Genomic DNA, 18,225 nt, shown 5'->3' with positions numbered 1-18,225 from the left:
TCTTGCTTTTACTCGAAAAAATGTTGCATTGGCAAGTCAAATTCTTTGACAATCAGAAGTAAAATATATAAAACACAACTTTAAAATTTACAACACACTTTAACTCAAAGCTTCATATGTAATTGTTAATTTGGAGATGGTGACAATTCTTAATTTTAGCAGTATTACTAATTGCTATCTTTACAATTATGTTTTAAAAAGGTCACCAGTAGATGTGATCTATTCAAAAATAAACAAAATACATTGTGCAATGAAATTGATTTGTGCTACTAGGATGATTCACAAACAAGTAACAATTGTTTACATCACACTGACCTGTTTAACTTGTTTGATAGTGTCATTTCGGGGGACGTCTAAAGGTATGTAGATTCCAGTGGGTAAAAGAAAGTCCACACTGACATTCACGGAGTCATGGTAACCCCATTCATCATAGATTTCTTCATCTCTGGACATATTATATTGAGCACTCCCATGATATCCATAACCAGCCATGGCTGTAAATGCAAAATAACGACTGTAAAATGGAATGCAATACAATTTTCCCTGGTAAGATTATTGTTATTAATAAACCTGTTGGTTGATAACATTATTTGCTGAGATAATATATTACAAAGCCATTTCTGAGCTATTGAATTATCTCGCCACATAATTCCCAATTATTGGGTTACAATTTCAGTTGCATATTATTATATACTTGTTGCATGCACATTTCAGATAATGTAAGGGCCTTAAGCTTACCTTGTTTGGAAACAGATTTCAGTTTATATTTATCTCAATTTTTAGCAGGTTTTGATGTGTGTTATGTTACATGATGAAACAGTGTATGAATCAAATTACTATTAGCACCTAATCACTGTAATTACAATACATTTCAGTATAGACAATAAGTTGTCAATTATTTTAAAGCACTGGGGGATAAAATGTTTGAAACCTACTTCTACAACACAACAAAAACGTTAGCAATTTAATATAGGCTGTACACACTGCTAACTGAATAACAAACTCTTGATATTGTTTATGTTTGATTTAAGGTAGATAAAGCCAACAAAAACAAGTTTTAACGTAAACAATCAATGCGAAACCCAAACCCAGGCCGTAAACTGCTCAAAAACAAGTCTACTTCGGAAAAACCGGCTCGAACTGCCTCTGACAAAGACACTGCCGGCGTGATCGTCCCGTACTTTGATGCCTTGGTCGCCAACTGGCACAAACAAGTTGACGAATAGAGACTTAAACCGCCGTCGTCTCACCGCGAGCCCACAAGAACCTATGAATGAGTTGTTTACGCCGTTTTACCGACTTCCTTGTTTCATGGTTGAGCGCGCAATGGCGTCATGCCTTCACGTCATAGCGACAATCCACAAACCAGCTTGGCTCGCCTGTCTCGATGTAAATTGACACGTTGTAAACAACTATACGCTGGCTGGATAGCCAAACAGTTTTTTGTTTGTAAAGCCGTACTTGCCACAGTAAATTACACTGTTTTAATAGACAAGGTCTGTATATTCTAAAATTAGTTCAGAAACACCGCAGGCTGTATCGAAAGTTAAAAGCTGCAAATTTCCACGTTGTAAACAAGTATATACTGAGTGATGATCGTTCGTTTTTGGCATGTACAGTTCAAATGTCTCTCAAATTCATACACTGTTTATCAAAAGCTATAACACAGGTGGCCCAGTAAAATAAACATTAAACAAGAATCGGTAATCACATCGATTTACCAAAGACGCAGCGTACTTAAAACTATGACAATAGGCCATAGTATCATTCTTGAAACAGTTGTTTATTGCGCAACTTAAACGCTTCATTGACATATTATTTGACTTTTTAGCCTTACTGTTGCCAACAACATTGAACTGTTTACAAGTTACACCCAAAGTCAAGTGTCAAATCGACTGTGGATCATGTGCTTTCTTGTTTGAAGTGATTACAATTGGCTCTCATCACCATTACATCATCGACAGTGGCGTATCTAGGATCGTTTTTTTTTTTTTTTTTTTTTTTTTCACGGGGTTCGAACCCAGGACTCTCCCGGGGATGAATCCCGATCAGGGTTTTTTATGTCTGTATATGGGTCAGGCGCGCCAGACCGTTCGGCCAAGTTCCTTAGGGGGGGACCAATAATACAAAATATTTTGCGCCACCTTGCGGCGGAAAATGCGCCATCTGGCGGTAGACTGTGTAGACCTCTCTGTTAGCACCTGTTGTGCCTACTAAACTCGCAATATCAACTAAATGCTGGTTAGCCTAAGGCCCTGTGAAGCCCTTACTGTTGCTGTAAGTAACGAACGTATAGTCACGATTCGATCGTATACATGTAACACTTTTTAACACTCGACACAGTTGCTTCTAACAGTGGTTGCCTCTTAATCACGTTGTGAATTATCTTCACTTGTATGAGTGTGACATAACAAAGCTATTATAAAATCCATTGTGACGTCATACGCGCAGTTGGACGCCAAGTGGCCTAGATTGGCATTGTTTATTGAGATGTGTGACGAGCATTAATGCATTACGCACATTGCCATTTACAGTTTTGTCTGAAATTGCAAGATGCAATACTAAAACAGCCGGTCAAAATTTCTTGAGGGGGGGCATGGCACCTTGCCCTCCCCCCCTAAATTAAATACGCTAGTGATCATCGATGTTCATGTTAACTCCAATTACCTCACCCCATAAAATTTCGATATCTTTTTTGCGTCAGCCGACAGCCAAAACTGCAAGAGTTTTTTAAAACAAACAAGTGTATTATTGTTCTGCGTAGTGAAACGCCGAAATTTCGGTCAACAACACTTCTGCACTTGAAAACGAAAAGGCTTTATATCACCAACGTTTTTGCCGCCTATTTTGAGAAATTCCCCTCTTTTTTAACTTGTTCCGCAGCGACACTTCGTGGCTGATAATATTGTTTATTTGTGTCTGAAGGGGACGTATCATGTCATGTCAAGCACAGTATACATTTGTTGACTGCGTTATGTTGTACGGCTGTGGGAAAATTGGTTAGGCCTACCAAAAAAAAAAATATTTTATTAATAATTTGATGTTTGGGAAATAATTCGTGAGCCAAAGTTTAGAAATTACCTTCAAGCATTGCGTGACAAAATGCAATGTTCCTAAATTACTTACAAGACCGAACCCATGTTAGCAGGACATTTCTCCTAATCATGGACATCACATTTTCTACTGTATATCAGCAGGTGTTTATCAGTTTACTGGAGATCATCCACCATTCTGATTTGAAGTAAGACGATAACTAGCCCCAAGCGTTTCAGGTAAAGCACGTTTAGTCTGGTGTGAAAAAGCAGGTTGCAGGTTTTAGACTAAACTGTGGGTTTAACAAATGCATTGCAATTACTGTTTTCAGTTACAGCCCTTACAAGCTTTTCAGCATACAAAAGCTATGATAAAAAATTCTGTATATCTTTTTCAGTCGAGTTATCTGATGTAACTGTACCAAACCAAAACAAAACATTTGGTTCTTTTTCCTGCTAAGCAAGAGGAATGTTACCGTGCCCATCTCGAACGCTAACAGGATGTACCGACAGTTGCGCTGTAAGCCCCATTGCCCAGACGAATTTTCGCATACTGAAGGGTTTGAAGTTGTTCCAACGAGGCTCAATTAGCTAGTTCGGCCCATTGTTTGACAACAAAACACGTTTTATGTTGTGCTTGTGAGGTCACAGTTTTTCAATAGGATTGATTTGTAGGACAATGTGTGGTTGTAAATGTAGGAGGAAATCTTACAGACGTTGGCATAAGGAAAAGTAGGTACTATAGTTTAACAGGTTATGTATTGAAAGTTACTGTGTTGTGCTGTTAAGAAACTGTATTTGGTGGTTTGTGCGTGTGTAAATTGATGTTATATTTTTTTCGACCGTTTATTGAACTTGGCTGAGGTTTTTAGAATGTAAATTTTGCCAAACCGAAAGAAATGTCAAAAGTTTAGTAAAGCAACTTAAACACAACTATATAGCTCGTACACTATGCTATCATTGCAGGTTGCAGCACCCTAACCAGTCTTCAGGGTCAAAGATTTGAAAGCGTGTCCCATTTTTTTCCTAATCCAAAAATTAGTCCTTATCTGCGGCATCGTCCAAGAAAAAAGTATGTTCATGACCCATGTAAAAATGCGGCTTAACAGCATATCTATGTAGTAGCAACTTTTTAGTGTTTTGGCTAAACGACGATCTTATATGTTGTGTGGAACTGCCAATCATTTACTTAGTTTGACAAACACGAGATGTGTGACTAACAGCATATGCTGCCTGTCAATATGTTTGTGATGATATCGCAATTTATCCATTAAGGTTGTTTGCCATCTGCTTGTCAACTGCGAAAACTAAATTGTCGGCTGTATCTGCTTGCATACACATAGCTTAGTTTTTAAGTGCATATAACTAGTTTAGGTATTAACCGTTTTTTAATTCTTAGCGGTTTAGTCTTGCTATCCATTTTCTTTTTTCGCAAGCGTCAGAAAAACGCTGTCTATGACCCGAATAGCGTTCGATTGACTTTGCACTGTTTCCTTTGTATGGGCTAAATTTCAAGGGTGGTTGCCGTTTAAACAGTTATTTTCGTCAGACGTTTTAGCTGACAAAGTACAGACGCAGCGTATTTAGGCGTTTGGTTCAAAAGGTTGCTGCCTGTAAAAAGTGATTTTAAGCAGAAGTAAGTTCTATAGGCATCCAGATTAATACACCGAAAACAGTAATTAACTCATACACTAGAACAACTCATACACTAGAACTCATACACTAGAAGCTTAACATTTGTCACACCTTATTCCGAAATTATGGTATGCATGATGTGATTTTAAACCGTTTGTCCTTTATTGATTTTGTTTGTCTTAAAAATTAGTTTTTTCTTCCATTTATCTACTCATCTATTGACAAGTGGTTACTAAAAAAGTCTGAGCCGAAAATTCTTCCCAAGGCAGTTTGGTTCTCGATAATAGCGAATATTTTAGAATGTTTATCGTAAGTTACGGTTTAATTTGACGGTGGTGGCAGACAATTAATGTGCGTGAACCCCATGGGGATTTTTATGTCAATCGAGGGGCTTATTGTCGACTGATAATTTGTACCCAGGGAAGCGAAAACATATAGATTGATGTCTGGTCCAAACTATGTCTGGACTCAAGGCCAAGGGTATGTAAATTTTTGCTCGAATATTAGTAATTTTATGCTCATCAGGCGGTCAAAAGGCAATTCAACTGGTTTCAAACAAAAAACAAATGCAAGTTTAAGTCGTTTTCTTAATAAATTTACAAAGAATAGCCGTCCATGTTTTCCACTTTACACAGGTATGAATGTTAATGTTCTATTTTCCAATCTCAGTTATTGGTCGGTAGTCGTTTAAAGCTGCTTCTTGACAACGGATCAACAACTGTTGTAAACATTTGTGGGCAATCTTTCTGTGTGCATTACAAGTAGCACAAAAATATTCTGTGACATTCAAAAACACAAAATAAAATGCAATGTGGCAGAAACGATTGTTTTCCATCTGACGAATTAGATCAAACGCTTTATTTGAACGATCGTAGCTACAACTTTGCAGTTCATGATAACGACAGAAATTGCTACAATTAATTCAATTGGTTGCATCTACAAGGTTTGTTTTACACGCCTTTGCTGTTTTATATGCCCTTCAATCGTTCTGCTTCAATATCAATCGACACAGCGCATTCAGGAAACTTGTATTCGCAACAAGGCAAGCAATACAAACGCGTGCGAGTTGATACACGATACTACAAGCATATCTTGATTTGCGGTTTTTGTATGGTTGGATAGCTAGAAGTTGTGGAGTAACATTTTTGGGTGCTATCTTCCGCAACAGTGTAATGTTTTGTCCGAAATTTGTAGATGTTTTCGCCCTTTTTAAACCTTTTGGAGGTGGTTTTGTCAGAAAATGTGTAAAATATTTCTACAGAAACCTAGTTTTAATCTTAGTGGATACTTAGGCAAAGACAAAAATGCCCAAAAAGGTCGCTATAAGCCTGGATAGAAACATAGGTTAGAATTACAGTGTATGTAGGGTATTGAAAGCATATAAAAGCATCTGCTAATCGTCGGAAAGGTTACCCATGAAGCAGGGCCGGATTAACACCATTAGAGGCCCTAAGCACTAAAACAATTTGGCGCCCCACACCATTTTTAATTCAAAATATAAACGTAATTTTTAAACGTAAAACAAAATTATTCTTTAAGATTTCGATTTTAACATAATATACAGCAAGGGTAATAGACTATAAGCTTAACTGATATTAAACTTGCAGATTTGTTTCAAAATGTCAGAAATACTCCAAAACTCAATTAAAAACGCCTAATTTTGCTGCTGCCACTGTTGCCCAATTGTATAAACATACTAGTATTAGCGTCGTGTTTAATGTACGTTTTCAAATAGCATGCTATTAACTATTAAGCATTGCCTTACTGTCTTGACCAGGGGTGCCCAATCTTTTTTGACTCAAGATCGACGTTTGAGGTAGTCCAACTCTCGGGATCTACCATTCCAATACAAACTAACAAGATAATGCAAGACTATGTGTGTATTACCAAAGGAAAACTAGCATTTTCCGACCCCTGTTTTACGTTTTTGTCGTGGTTTGGGTGTGACTTTTTACACTGCATTGAACTTAATTTTTTATAATTCATCCGATGCTAATCTTGATAATGGAAAAAGTACCGGCACAAAGTAACCATTACTACTGTAACTATTATTTTTGTGACGTAACTATTACTTTTGCGACGTAAAGCGTCGACTGAGTATTTGTGGTGTAAACATATCAACAAATCCTAATGAATAACTTTCACAATAAAGTCATCTATGTAGGCCAGGGCAACATTCCCTAAAAACGCATTACAAAGCAAGTATTTTAAATAATTTTCTGAATCCCTCGCGATCGACTTGATATCAGTCCGAGATCGACGGCCAGTCGATCGCGATCGACGGGTTGGGCACCCATGAGTCTTGACTGTTTTAGGTTTTAACAAACAGAACAACGCAACGTTGTTACGTCATATAGCACGCAATCAATCCCTTTTGTCAGTTATTTTATTTTCTCGCTTTATAAACATAACTTATTCATTTTCATTACATTTTGAATATAGTTGTGTTTTTTTGTTAGATTTAATAATTTACCTAGAAACCATTTCTGTGGTGCCCCTCCTTTACTTGATGCCCTAAACACGTGCTTATATTGCTTATAGGTTAATCCAGCACTGCCATGAAGACTAACGTACCAAAATCCTGCGGTTTTGCATTGACAAGCAAAAAATCCATTGAAAATGGATTTAGTTACGTTGACAGCCAATTCTACGCGTATTGATCCACCCGGTTTAAAATAAAATTTTCAAATGAAGATTAAACAACAAATTAAAATCAACTGTCCAAGTGAATGACATCTAAAATCTTTCATTTTGCTTCTTGTTTTGATCGTATCTTGCTCTAATGGTCGTGCGCGTCGATCAGATTTTATCTAACCTCGCCCTTAATGTGTTTAACGTCGCGGTTCGGTAAGGCGAGAGTTGTGACATTCGTGGCTTCCCAACGGCCGCAGGAATTTTGAACCTGTTAACGTTTCTTTGTCGAGTCGAACCTTTACGTGTGTAATTGCAAATTTAACTGTATCATCTACGCTTTTTAAGCAACGTTAGTTTACTGGAAACACGCTATAATTGACGAAAGGTTACAATGCAATCTTTATTTGGCTAAAAGCATCCGGTATAATTCATCACATTTGAGCAGATTTTCGAAACCTGATTTTTAGATAAACAATTATCAGAAAAGGAAAAACAAAAACAAGGTTTTTTTTTATTTATAAAATCTGGACATATGCTATTGTAAATAAATATATTTGCCTTAAAAATGCGCAAAATCCGACAACCTATTGAGACTTGATCCAATTTACGGCCAAGTGAATGCGGTTGAACATATGCTATTATAAATAAATTTATTTGACTTTGAAAATGCCCAAACTGCGACATCCTATATTAAGACTCAGTCCACTTTACGCCCAAGGGAATGCGGTTGATGTCAAGGCTTTTGACAAAACGATTTTACCTCACATATGTTCGACGGTATTTTAGCTAAAATACCGTTTTGTGGTGAACCAATCATTGCTAATTGAATGCATTGCTGTTCTCATTTATTATTAACGCCTACCTTGGCATCGTAAAGCACCAGAACCGATTATTTTGGCTTCTGTAATTGAACGAAACAATGTTTTTGGATTCGCAACAGATGTCAGCCTAATATTCGCCTCAGTTAACAATCAGATCCTCATAAATACTCAAGTCTGTGTTTCTCAACCTTTCTAAGTCTCTGAACAAATTTGCTTTAGCTTAAAGCATTCGCAGAACATAAAAAATTGCAACAATTGAAACAGTATTGAGAACAAATATGTCATGTGGTGGTGGCGGACTTAAAAGCTTTTTACCATTTGTTTTCGCGGACTCGAAGCTGCAAAACCCCTGAAAGATATTAGAAATTGAGAATAAAAACAGTTTTGAGGTATAGGGTATGTTGGATGTAACACAGTTTGTTTTATACATATGCTACCATACAGGTGGAGAAGTTCCACCATTAGTGGTAAAAGTCAAGTCCGTCGAGACAGTGCTAAGGATCTCAACACAAAGGTGTCACAAGTGTCTTAAACGTCACAAAATCCCTTGATAATCTTTATGTTATTCTCTTGATAATTTGCATCACTGTAAAGAAGATATATTACTGTAGAGAAAAGATATCGCTAAATCAACATGTGTATTTTGTCTCGCAGCACACCGGTTCTTGGTTAAATAAGCAGCCTGGCGGACGGAACGTTTGAATAATTTTTAAAGACAAGCTGAAAAATTTTGGTGGTGTAATAAATAACTTCGGTTGTGACGCTAAAAGCTTGCGGTCTGGTAAAAGAGAATTCGGGCAAATCAGTAAAAAACACTTCGCGGTCATGGCGCATCAAATTAGTGCGCTGAACAGCATCGAAAAAATAGCAACGCGAGGTAAAGATGGGTTCACTGTGCTTGTCAGACAGGGAAGTCCTTCGTGAATTGTGATTGCTGTGTGGAATTTTGGAATTTTGGATCCTTCCCAGGCCATAGCAACGCGATAAAATCACAATGGTATTTGCGCTGACATGCAGCAGGTGGGTTAACGTGGGAAATCACTGTCAGTGAAAAGGTTCATATTTTTGGAGGTTTGAGAATCATGGGGAAGTGAAATCATTCAATAATTTTCCTGAAGCTGTAAGTGTTAGCAGTGTGCCATAAAATGAAAAAAAGCCTTAATGTTTGCATTGTCCGTGAAAAGGTTCGTATTCATCGGACGGTTTAGAGAACCATAGTTAAGATGGAATCAGTCGCTGTAAGTTTCATGAAGCGTTTAGTGTGAGCACTGTGCGGTTAAATGTGAAAAAGTCTTCATGATGACCTATTCAACACTTGTAAACTCATTACTAAAATCGTTGCTTGGTGGGTGAAGACTATAATGAGCAGTATGTTTGTTGATTCAAGTTCATGAAAAACATTGGGTGATTCGTCCTAAGATTCGAACTTAAAAACCTAAGTGCAAAAACTTAAAGGAAAACCGCTATAAGTTAAAAACATCTTGTTACGTATTTGACATTCTACTGTTAGCAAAGGAAACGAATCAAGGTGAATATGACTTTCCTGCAAAGTTGTACTGGTTTGTAATTATTTTTGTAAAAGCAGTACGGTTCCCCTTTAAGTCTCGTCTCTAGGTGCCGGAAGCCGCGATCTGTGAAGCCATGATGTGACCTGTTGTACCCCGGCCAAAGTTTATTCCGAGAGTCTTCAGCAGCCTTGACTAACCAGACAGCGTTATGAAGTGATCGAAAATTACTATCAGTGTCAAGCTAAGGATTACACAGGGTTGGACGTATAGAAAAGCTTTTGTTAGAAGTACAAGACGGTGGTTACAAATAGATATGATTGCAAGTGTTTAACAATCGCCGTTGTTGTCTACCCTCACTCATTGATTATGACGAAATTTAAAGCGATTGTTGAAAATTGGGAAAAGAATGTGTTTACTTTACAAAAGTTTTTTACAAGTTTTGTATTTGGTCAAATTTAGTTAGTACAAGTAAAATAATTTATTGGTTGCGTCGTTTGAAAGCATTTTGTCTTGTGGAATGTAGATTATGTTTTTGCAGTTTTAAAATCAGTTCAATTTATGAGTTTAGTGGACAAGTTCAGCTACTTGTTTAAGTGAACTTGAAGTGAAAAAGGCACTTATATAATCAAATTCAGTTTTCTTGCACTACGAACTTTACAGAGTAAGTTGAACTCAGAAAGTTACCAGTTTGTTGTTTAAGGAAATATTGCGCATACCATGTGCTTTTAATAGATGTCGACAGCCCTTTGGGAGAAAAAGCCCAGATAAGGCTGATAAGGTGCAGATATTTTGCTCACCGCATTGTGCGTTTTGCTGGATGCCATTAAAAACATGCACAGAAGCCTAAATTAGAATAATAGTCCTTTGTTGTTGATCTAAAATAGATAGGAATATAAAGCGATTGTGTTGTAAGCAAGATGGCGCACCAAATTTATTCCATGGTTCAATAACTTCAATTAAAGCCTGTTTTGAGAAGGACACAAAACAAAAATATTTTTCCCATGAACAGTGATCGACGATGCCCATCTGATTGGTGTAGGGCAGGGGTCACCAAACTTTTTTCACTGCGGGCCGGATAAGTTTGAAAATGATTTGCGCGTGTCGCATAATTTACATGCCCTAATGACTTTTTTCCAAACCAAGCCCGTGAGGCTGTTTTTCTAGGTGCGCCAAGATATGGCCTTTCTACAATCCGATTTAAAATCTGGTGATGCGACTGTTAAATTATATAGGTCATTTTTTAAGACCAATACTTGTATATTACGTCACAAGTAACAAAAAAGACAATTGTTTGCGCACAATTTGACACTTGTAGTCTTGTCTGTGATGTAACAAACTGGCTTTAGATCAATCCTGGGCGTTGTAATCCTATGAAACTAGGTAATATTTACTGTACATATCATGACGGGGAAACTTACGTGAGGAGTAGATTAATTTTTAAATGTTACAAAGTTAGCAATACGATTTGGCAAACCAAAAATTGTGGTCGCGGGCCGGATGAAATGACCTCGTAGTTGGGCCGTAGTTTGGTGACCCCTGTTGTAGGGTGTGATTTTGTTTAATTAAGAATTCTCTGTTTCTTAAACGGGGATTTTTTTTGCTTTTGTACTGTTAACTTCAATTTTTTTCAAATTTGTTCGGTACTTTTTTATTTCTAAAATGGACCTTTTATAAAAGGAAGTTTCATCGTTGCAATTTGATGTACAGGTAGGCAGCTCACGGCAAGGGTTTACGCAGTAAACGCATGAAAGGCTTTTTGTGGTTTCCTGTCGTCCTTGAAAAACCCGCGATGTTACCCACACGTTATAATTTTCCCAAGAGATTACAAAAAAGTGTCGCGACTCTTATCAAACGCGTCTGACTTCTTGGTCCCAAACCAAAAGATAACAATCGCCACATTCTGAATTCTCTTGTGTGTGTGTGTGTGTGTGTGTGTGTGTGTGTGTGTGTGTGTGTGTGTGTGTGTGTGTGTGTGTGTGCGTGTGTGTGTGTGTGTGCGTGTGTGTGTGTGTGTTACGTCATAAATGTCCATTGTTGTTTTTAAAATTATTGTCGACTTTGTGAAGCCAATTTCAATTGGTATGTGCTGTCACTTCACTTCAAACAGTCTAGTCAGTCGTTTTGTGTTGTGTTTTAAGAAACTTGTCGGTTGTATATTTTGTAGCAGGATTAATTCGCTCCATTGGTATGCTGGGCAGAAGTTTGTTTGTATTAGTTCATCAACAAACCGACCGTATTGCGCTAGTTTACGAAATCTTTGTCTGACGTTTTGCTGAATATGTGTCATTTGAAAGTTGTTGCATCATTTGATAGTTTAGGTATTGTCATTGTTTGTGTAGTTGTGTTAAATTATTTTATTGATGAAATAATTGTTGATTTACAACTAAAAGTAAAAAGTTTTTTTTTTTTAATAAAGCGTTGTTCAAAAGACCTGTCGTAAAGTTTGTTTTGGAACAATGGTTCGTCTTGGAGTAGGCTAGCTATAGCCTACTATTTGCTTTTGTCATCTTCGCCAGAATTTCATTTTTTTAGTCAGCATTACAAATGCATATCATTCTTACAAAAGTTTAAATTTATGTGTCATAATTTTCAGAGCACAGTAAAGAGAAAATGTCAAAAAGATTCTGAACAGATGGTGTGTATTAAAACCACAGCCGAGCTGGAATGAAATCATTATTTGGTTTGTGTAAATTTCCCAGCTTATGGAGAAATGTCAGAACTAACGCAGTGGGCGGCAATTTCAACCTTTCTTTACAATTTGCTCATCGAAGCCCTTTGTCAGAAGATGCGCCCCATGGGGAAGCACTAAAGATGTAATTGTCCTGCAGACAAATCATTGAAAATCCACGATTGTGTCAGCAAATGAGTCATTTGTGTTCACAAAACTGACATTTTCTTTCCACGAAAACGTCAATCTGTCAGTTGTATATAAAATAGGTTTATTGATTAGTTCACTGAATAACTTTTCAAATCTTGCACACATAACTCCTTAAAATGGTGTAAAATAACATTACGCCACAAGAGATTTCCAAGTCTGTCGCCAAATGTTCGCTACTTTTAAATGCAAACATTTTCTGGTGTTTTGTAACTTGATTTGTCTTGAAAAGCAATCTCAAACCGAACGATAATTCCAAATTACCTTTATTTTCACAACTTTCGTTATGTTGTCCTGCAAAGTTTTTGTTGTTCTGGGATGAGAATGTGTCGCGGGTTTTAAAAGTTTGAGAGTGACTGCTGTAAATGCTTATGTGACAGAAAGTATGTTTTTGCAAATTTACAGTATTTCTAAACAATATAGTATTTTAGCGATTGATATTTTAAAATTGTAACAAAATGATTAACACATTTTCTTGTTTTTTAGAATTAAAAAAAGTAAAAAACGTAAGGGTAGGTTGCGAAATTTGCAGCAGAACAAACAAATGCAATGATAATAATTGGGCAAGGATGTACCCAATATGGTGCGAGTTTGGTGTGAAACAAGGTCTATGTGTCGTTTGATCGTCTGGTTATTGGTCCTTCTTTGCAGCTTTTTTGGTAAGAACCTGTAATAAAATGACCAAAACTGATGTAAAATGTGTTAACTTACTTGTTGAAACGTATGAAACCAAAAAACACAGGTAAAAAGCAAGCATCCCTGCCGGGACTCGAACCCGGAACCTCTGGATTAGAAGTCCAGCGCGCTAATCCATTGCGCCACAGAGACGACGTGTGTTCGCCGGCGAAATCGGTGATATATTACGCGGCATAAAAGCGCTGTAAAAACAACATTTTGTACGAGCATGTGCTTTTTAAAAGGCTCTGTTGGTAACAACAGCTGCACTTACTAATCATGGATAAACTTATGTGGTGTAGCTCAAGCATCGATAGTTGAGACAAGTTTGGACAATACTACAGCTGAAACCTTAGAAAATAACGATGTCGACCGACCAAACACAATTCAAGGTAAATTGTTACATTATCAAACTTATTTTTATCACTTAAAATTGCAAGAAAACGCTCAAGTAATTCTAGCAGTATTGACAAGTGTAAGAAATAAACTTTATTGAAATTACCTGCTACCATTGAAACATTTTGTCGGACCACACTTCGTTTCAAATCCAAACGTTTTCATGGCCCGCACAGCCTTTTTATTTAATAGTGCACCACCTTAGGCCTAGGCTACCTTAGGCTAGAGTAGACCATGCCGCCCAAAAAAGCCATCTAATGCAGGGGTTCTTAACCAGGGGTACGTGTACCCCTTGGGGGTACGAAGCACCAAAGCAGGGGGTACGACATGCAGTGTGAAATTATACGCTATTAGGCATATTTGTGAAAAATGCGTAGCAAGTTACTTTGTTATATGTCTTTGACTGATTGTTGGTGTGCTGTAAATATTGTTGAACTTACAAGACTGTTTTAATGCATGCTTTCAATGCATAACCTATAAATACACTGAGTTTAATTTCTATTGTTACAATTTTGTTTACTTCCGTCGGCCATTGTGGACAGGGGGTACGAGAAAATTTTGTAAACGCTCAAAGGGTACGAGCACTAAAAAGGTTAAGAAACACTGATCTAATGGAATTTTGACAATGGACATTAAACCCACAATTTAATATGACAGAAGAGTAGCCTACAATTAAACAAACTTTGCGACATTATCAAATTGTCCTAGACCTGGGCTTGTATTATCTTGTTCTGTTTCAACGTTAAAGCAGCAACATCGTTTTTGTGCATTTTCATCCTTATTGTTATGTTACATTGGCTAAAATCAATTGTAAATGTAGCGTACGTAATAATATAAATGCTGTTTTCATTGCTAGAGATTTTTATTTTTCCAAAACTTGCGGCAAAAACTGAAATTTCTGAATGATCAGTGAAAACAGAGCAAAATTAGATCACTTGTTATGCATTAAACTAAAGCATTAAAGAATCTATGCTCGATTTATGAATAATTTATCACCGCCAATGAAGCAAACAACTCAGGAGGAAAATACGCGACATAAATTGATTAGCCTACTGTAGGCTAAGTATGTGACACATTTTCAGGTGTGCTGCGAAATATAGGCTAGTCTGTCATATTTTCTGCCAAGACATCCAACAAATTACAGTAAAAATGCAATTTGATGTTTTTAAACAACTTTGTGTTTTTTGCCATTTGTCCAACAACAAAATGTTCGGTGTACTGGTTTAGCTTAAACCAGTGGTCGGCAACCGGTCCGCGAGGAGTTCGTTACCGGGCCGTACAATTTATCAGGTTAAATGCTATAAAACATTTTGCTCATGTATCCTGGGGATGATAAACTAATTTAAGCGTTTTTATTGCTAAATATTTGTAGTTTTTTGAAGACCGGTCCGCAATAAAATTTTAGTTTTTAAAACGGTCCGCAGTGCAAAAAAGGTTGCCGACTCCTGGCTTAAACTATTCAGATAAAAATTTACATGGTTCAAATTTAATTGATTTACTTCACCAAAGATAATAAAATTACTGTTTTTCTTTTATTTTCCTCAACGTAACCTCGCCTTTTACCGTTTAAACGTTGCGCAGCTTTTTCCGGCTTGGTGAATATTTCAGCGCAATTGTGCTGCTACGATTTTGCCCGGCGAAATAAACTCAACTCCAAACGCAGTACGCATAAAATTTTTTATTTGTGTCATCTTATTCTTTAGCGCTACCATGTGGCGGTACGGTGGAGGCCGGTTACCTGGCAACAGCGCTAGAGATCCCAAAACTACAACCTGGCCAATCCGCGTCGTGCGGATGGTGGATTCGATCTCCACATCCTACAATGACGGTAAACATGTTAAAGTTAGTTATGTGTACAGTTACACTCTACGTCAGTGATTGTTAATCGTTTATATATTAAGCCTGGCAACAACAGCTCATTTACATACGAAACCCGTTTATTACAGATCGGCGTAGCTGTGGTCGACACATTGTTAAAGTGGTTCGCAACGGACACGCTCTCGATAGACATATACGATGGAATGCCATCAAACAGGACTCTACTAACACATTGGCATGGACTGAGCGACCTCCAACACTTTATGGTCCCTGTTGTATCGACTACCAATACAATATTCGTTAATTACACAGCAACAGGTCCAATGGTTAACCTAGACTGCAAGCTTATGTATTATATGTGTGGCGGCCTGATACTGGAAAGTCGCTATTTTATTCAAAGTCCAGTTTTCAATGCTTCAACCCCTCATGAAACTGTGGGTCATTTATCCTGTAAGTGGAGAATTGAGATGCCGTCCTCTGCAAAGTAAGTTGATTGTGCACTTGTATTGCTTTAGTATAAAAATACCAACTTTTGTGGACCAACAATCGTACGAGTGTTAAAAGTGGAGAAATGAAAAGTGTATAAGTAATCATGTTGTTGACTGAGCTCAAAATTTGTTACTGGTAAGCATTTAATATTTTTTACCATGAAAGGTTTAGCAAAATAGTGCACCACTGCACATTAACGAAAATTCGTAAGTTGAGAGTCCATTGTCTTGCTTTTGTATAAAATCACTTACTGTTTAAACAGTTTATTTTGAGACATTGAATTATCGTAAAATGCACATTATACCTCAGAAGACCAAGATCAATAATCGTGCAAGAGCAAAAAAAAACGGATAAATATAGAGGTTGTCTTGTGCTTAGTATGGAATTATCAACATGTTGGTCGAGTTTAAAAATCGTGACTGGCTGGCATTTAATAAAACTTTTGAATGGTTTAGCACAGTGGTTCTCTTCTTAGCTGGTGGTCCATTTTTTGGGCCGGTGGTCCATTGCCTGAAACGAGTTGAGAACCACTGGTTTAGCATAATAGTGCACCAACTGCACATAAACAAAACGCATGACAATAAAATTACAAATAACTTCGTTATAATTATATCCTGTCTTTTCAGATACGGTTATGTGATTGTCGATTACTTGAATTTGCCAAAACCCAGTCACTGTGATACTTTGCTGCTAACCACGACAAATGGCACAATCAAGTCTGTCGAAGATGGAGGAAACTGTACGGAAAATAGCGACGCAGGCTGTGCCGAGACTAATACCACGTCACAATTGAACGAATTCCATTTGACGCGACGCCGAATGTGTTCCGAAATCGAAAAATTTTCACCCACAGTGACGTCAACAAATCCGAATATGACGTCATTGAATCCGAATGTGACGTCATCGCATCGCGAGTTTATGACGTCACACACCAGTATGTTAAGCATCAATAGCGAAAGATTTCAATTTATCGTTTTCAATGGGAGCGTGACGACTCTTCAGTACAGTACCCTAGTTCCGGAATACCACAACGGCTTTCAGTTCTTCTACGAAATCATGCGAAAACCGTACACTGGGAGGCGCAAGACGAAAAGCACTCCCTGGTATCTCACCTACGCTCCCCTGGTGTTCTATGTGCCGATCGGTATTACGCTCGGCCTCAGTATTATTATGTTCCAGAATATTCGACATCCGCGCGATCTGAAAATTAAAACGTTTCCTGATGCTGGTAACTATAGCACTGCGACTTCGTTGGTTGAGTCGGTTGTGGAACGGTCCACACCTAAGTCGGCTATCCGGTCGATTATGAAACGATCCAAGTCTCTCGATGCAAACCGACTATCGGACTGCAGTTATATGGCGGTTCCTGGAGCTGCAGCCAGCGGCGATAAGATACATTGGGAAAACAAAACCGAGTTAGCGAGAGATTTGTCGTCAATTTCCCGCGAGACGAGCGAAGAAACGGTCGATAAACCTCTGGTCAGAAAAGTGACTTTTAAGAAACCGTCCATCGTTTAAGCAAGTGCAATGATGTGGTAGTTTAATAGTCAAACATATTAACAAATAAAGTCCTTTGACACAAAGTTTTGCAAAAAGTAATAAAAATTGTTGTTTCAAATTTTTAAATGACCAAACTGTGGTTCCGTAAAAGTGTGCTAAATTGTTTTTCTCATGATAGTTTCTCAGTTTTTTCAGGCCTTTGGCTATCAGCATAAGGTTATGCAAATCTAAATCCATTCCTTTTTCAACTTTCCCAAATCGCCAGACATTTTTCCTTGCTCTATTTCGTATCTGTTGCGAAGTTGGCTTCAATGTGTTTTGGTGTTTCGTTTTATTTTAGGTCTCAATTAATAGGTTTTCTGAAAAACATACTTGAAAAAAGAACATTGATTTTGAGGTCCATTTGGAGATATATCAAAGTAACGTTATTTGTATGGTGGTAAAATTCATCCTTCCCAATGTTAAATGAAAAAAAGGTTAAATATAAAGTTTAATAAACTCTTTTATTGTGTATTGCAAACACTAACCAATACTTCATGCCACATTACGAAGTCTATAATGTTTTTGTTTTCGCAATGATAAAGTATAGCAAAAGTATAAAAATTTTCCACTTCTGGACGTAGTTAGTTTTTTGTTCTTTTTATTTCTCGTGCAATGCTTTATTACTTCAATGACGACAAATACACATGTGAAAACGAATCAACGGTAAAATGCTGACATAACTGCTGGTGCATTTGCTAGAGCTACTAACACACACTTGACTTCTTTGTTCAACATTATGCAGAGTCAGCTTTTGGCACTGACTTGTTAATTTTCGCAACAGTCAGAAAATGAGTCGTAAA

At 37.4% G+C, this 18,225-nt stretch overlaps 2 protein-coding genes and 1 non-coding gene across 3 annotated transcripts in view; 1 reads left to right on the top strand and 2 right to left on the bottom strand.

Annotated features, from left to right (window-relative positions):
- The window catches only part of LOC145228940 (phosphatidylinositol 4,5-bisphosphate 3-kinase catalytic subunit delta isoform-like), a gene marked incomplete in the record, with an annotated part of 18,141 nt that extends 17,267 nt beyond the window's left edge, over positions 1–874 (bottom strand). Inside the window, 2 exon segments of the mRNA XM_080094165.1 lie at positions 316–494; positions 739–874. Coding sequence (XP_079950291.1) covers positions 316–492 — 177 coding nt within the window.
- Positions 875–12,971: 12,097 nt separating this feature from the next.
- LOC145228245 (uncharacterized) lies at positions 12,972–18,082 on the top strand. The gene is made up of 5 exons (XM_080093243.1): positions 12,972–13,164; positions 13,483–13,572; positions 15,280–15,404; positions 15,523–15,878; positions 16,510–18,082. Exons 1-5 carry the CDS (start codon positions 13,086–13,088, stop codon positions 17,399–17,401), a joined length of 1,542 nt encoding a protein of 513 aa, XP_079949369.1. The 5' UTR covers positions 12,972–13,085; the 3' UTR covers positions 17,402–18,082.
- Trnar-ucu (transfer RNA arginine (anticodon UCU)) lies at positions 13,260–13,333 on the bottom strand. The gene has a single exon. It is a non-coding gene; the product is annotated as a tRNA-Arg (tRNA).
- Positions 18,083–18,225: the final 143 nt, after the last annotated feature.

The sequence above is a fragment of the Phallusia mammillata genome, chromosome 5 (genome assembly GCF_965637545.1).
Source record: "Phallusia mammillata chromosome 5, kaPhaMamm4.hap1.1, whole genome shotgun sequence".
Classification (NCBI taxonomy): Eukaryota; Metazoa; Chordata; class Ascidiacea; order Phlebobranchia; family Ascidiidae; genus Phallusia; species Phallusia mammillata.
Note: the sequence above shows the minus strand (reverse complement) of the source record. Positions and strands in the feature narration are given on the sequence as shown.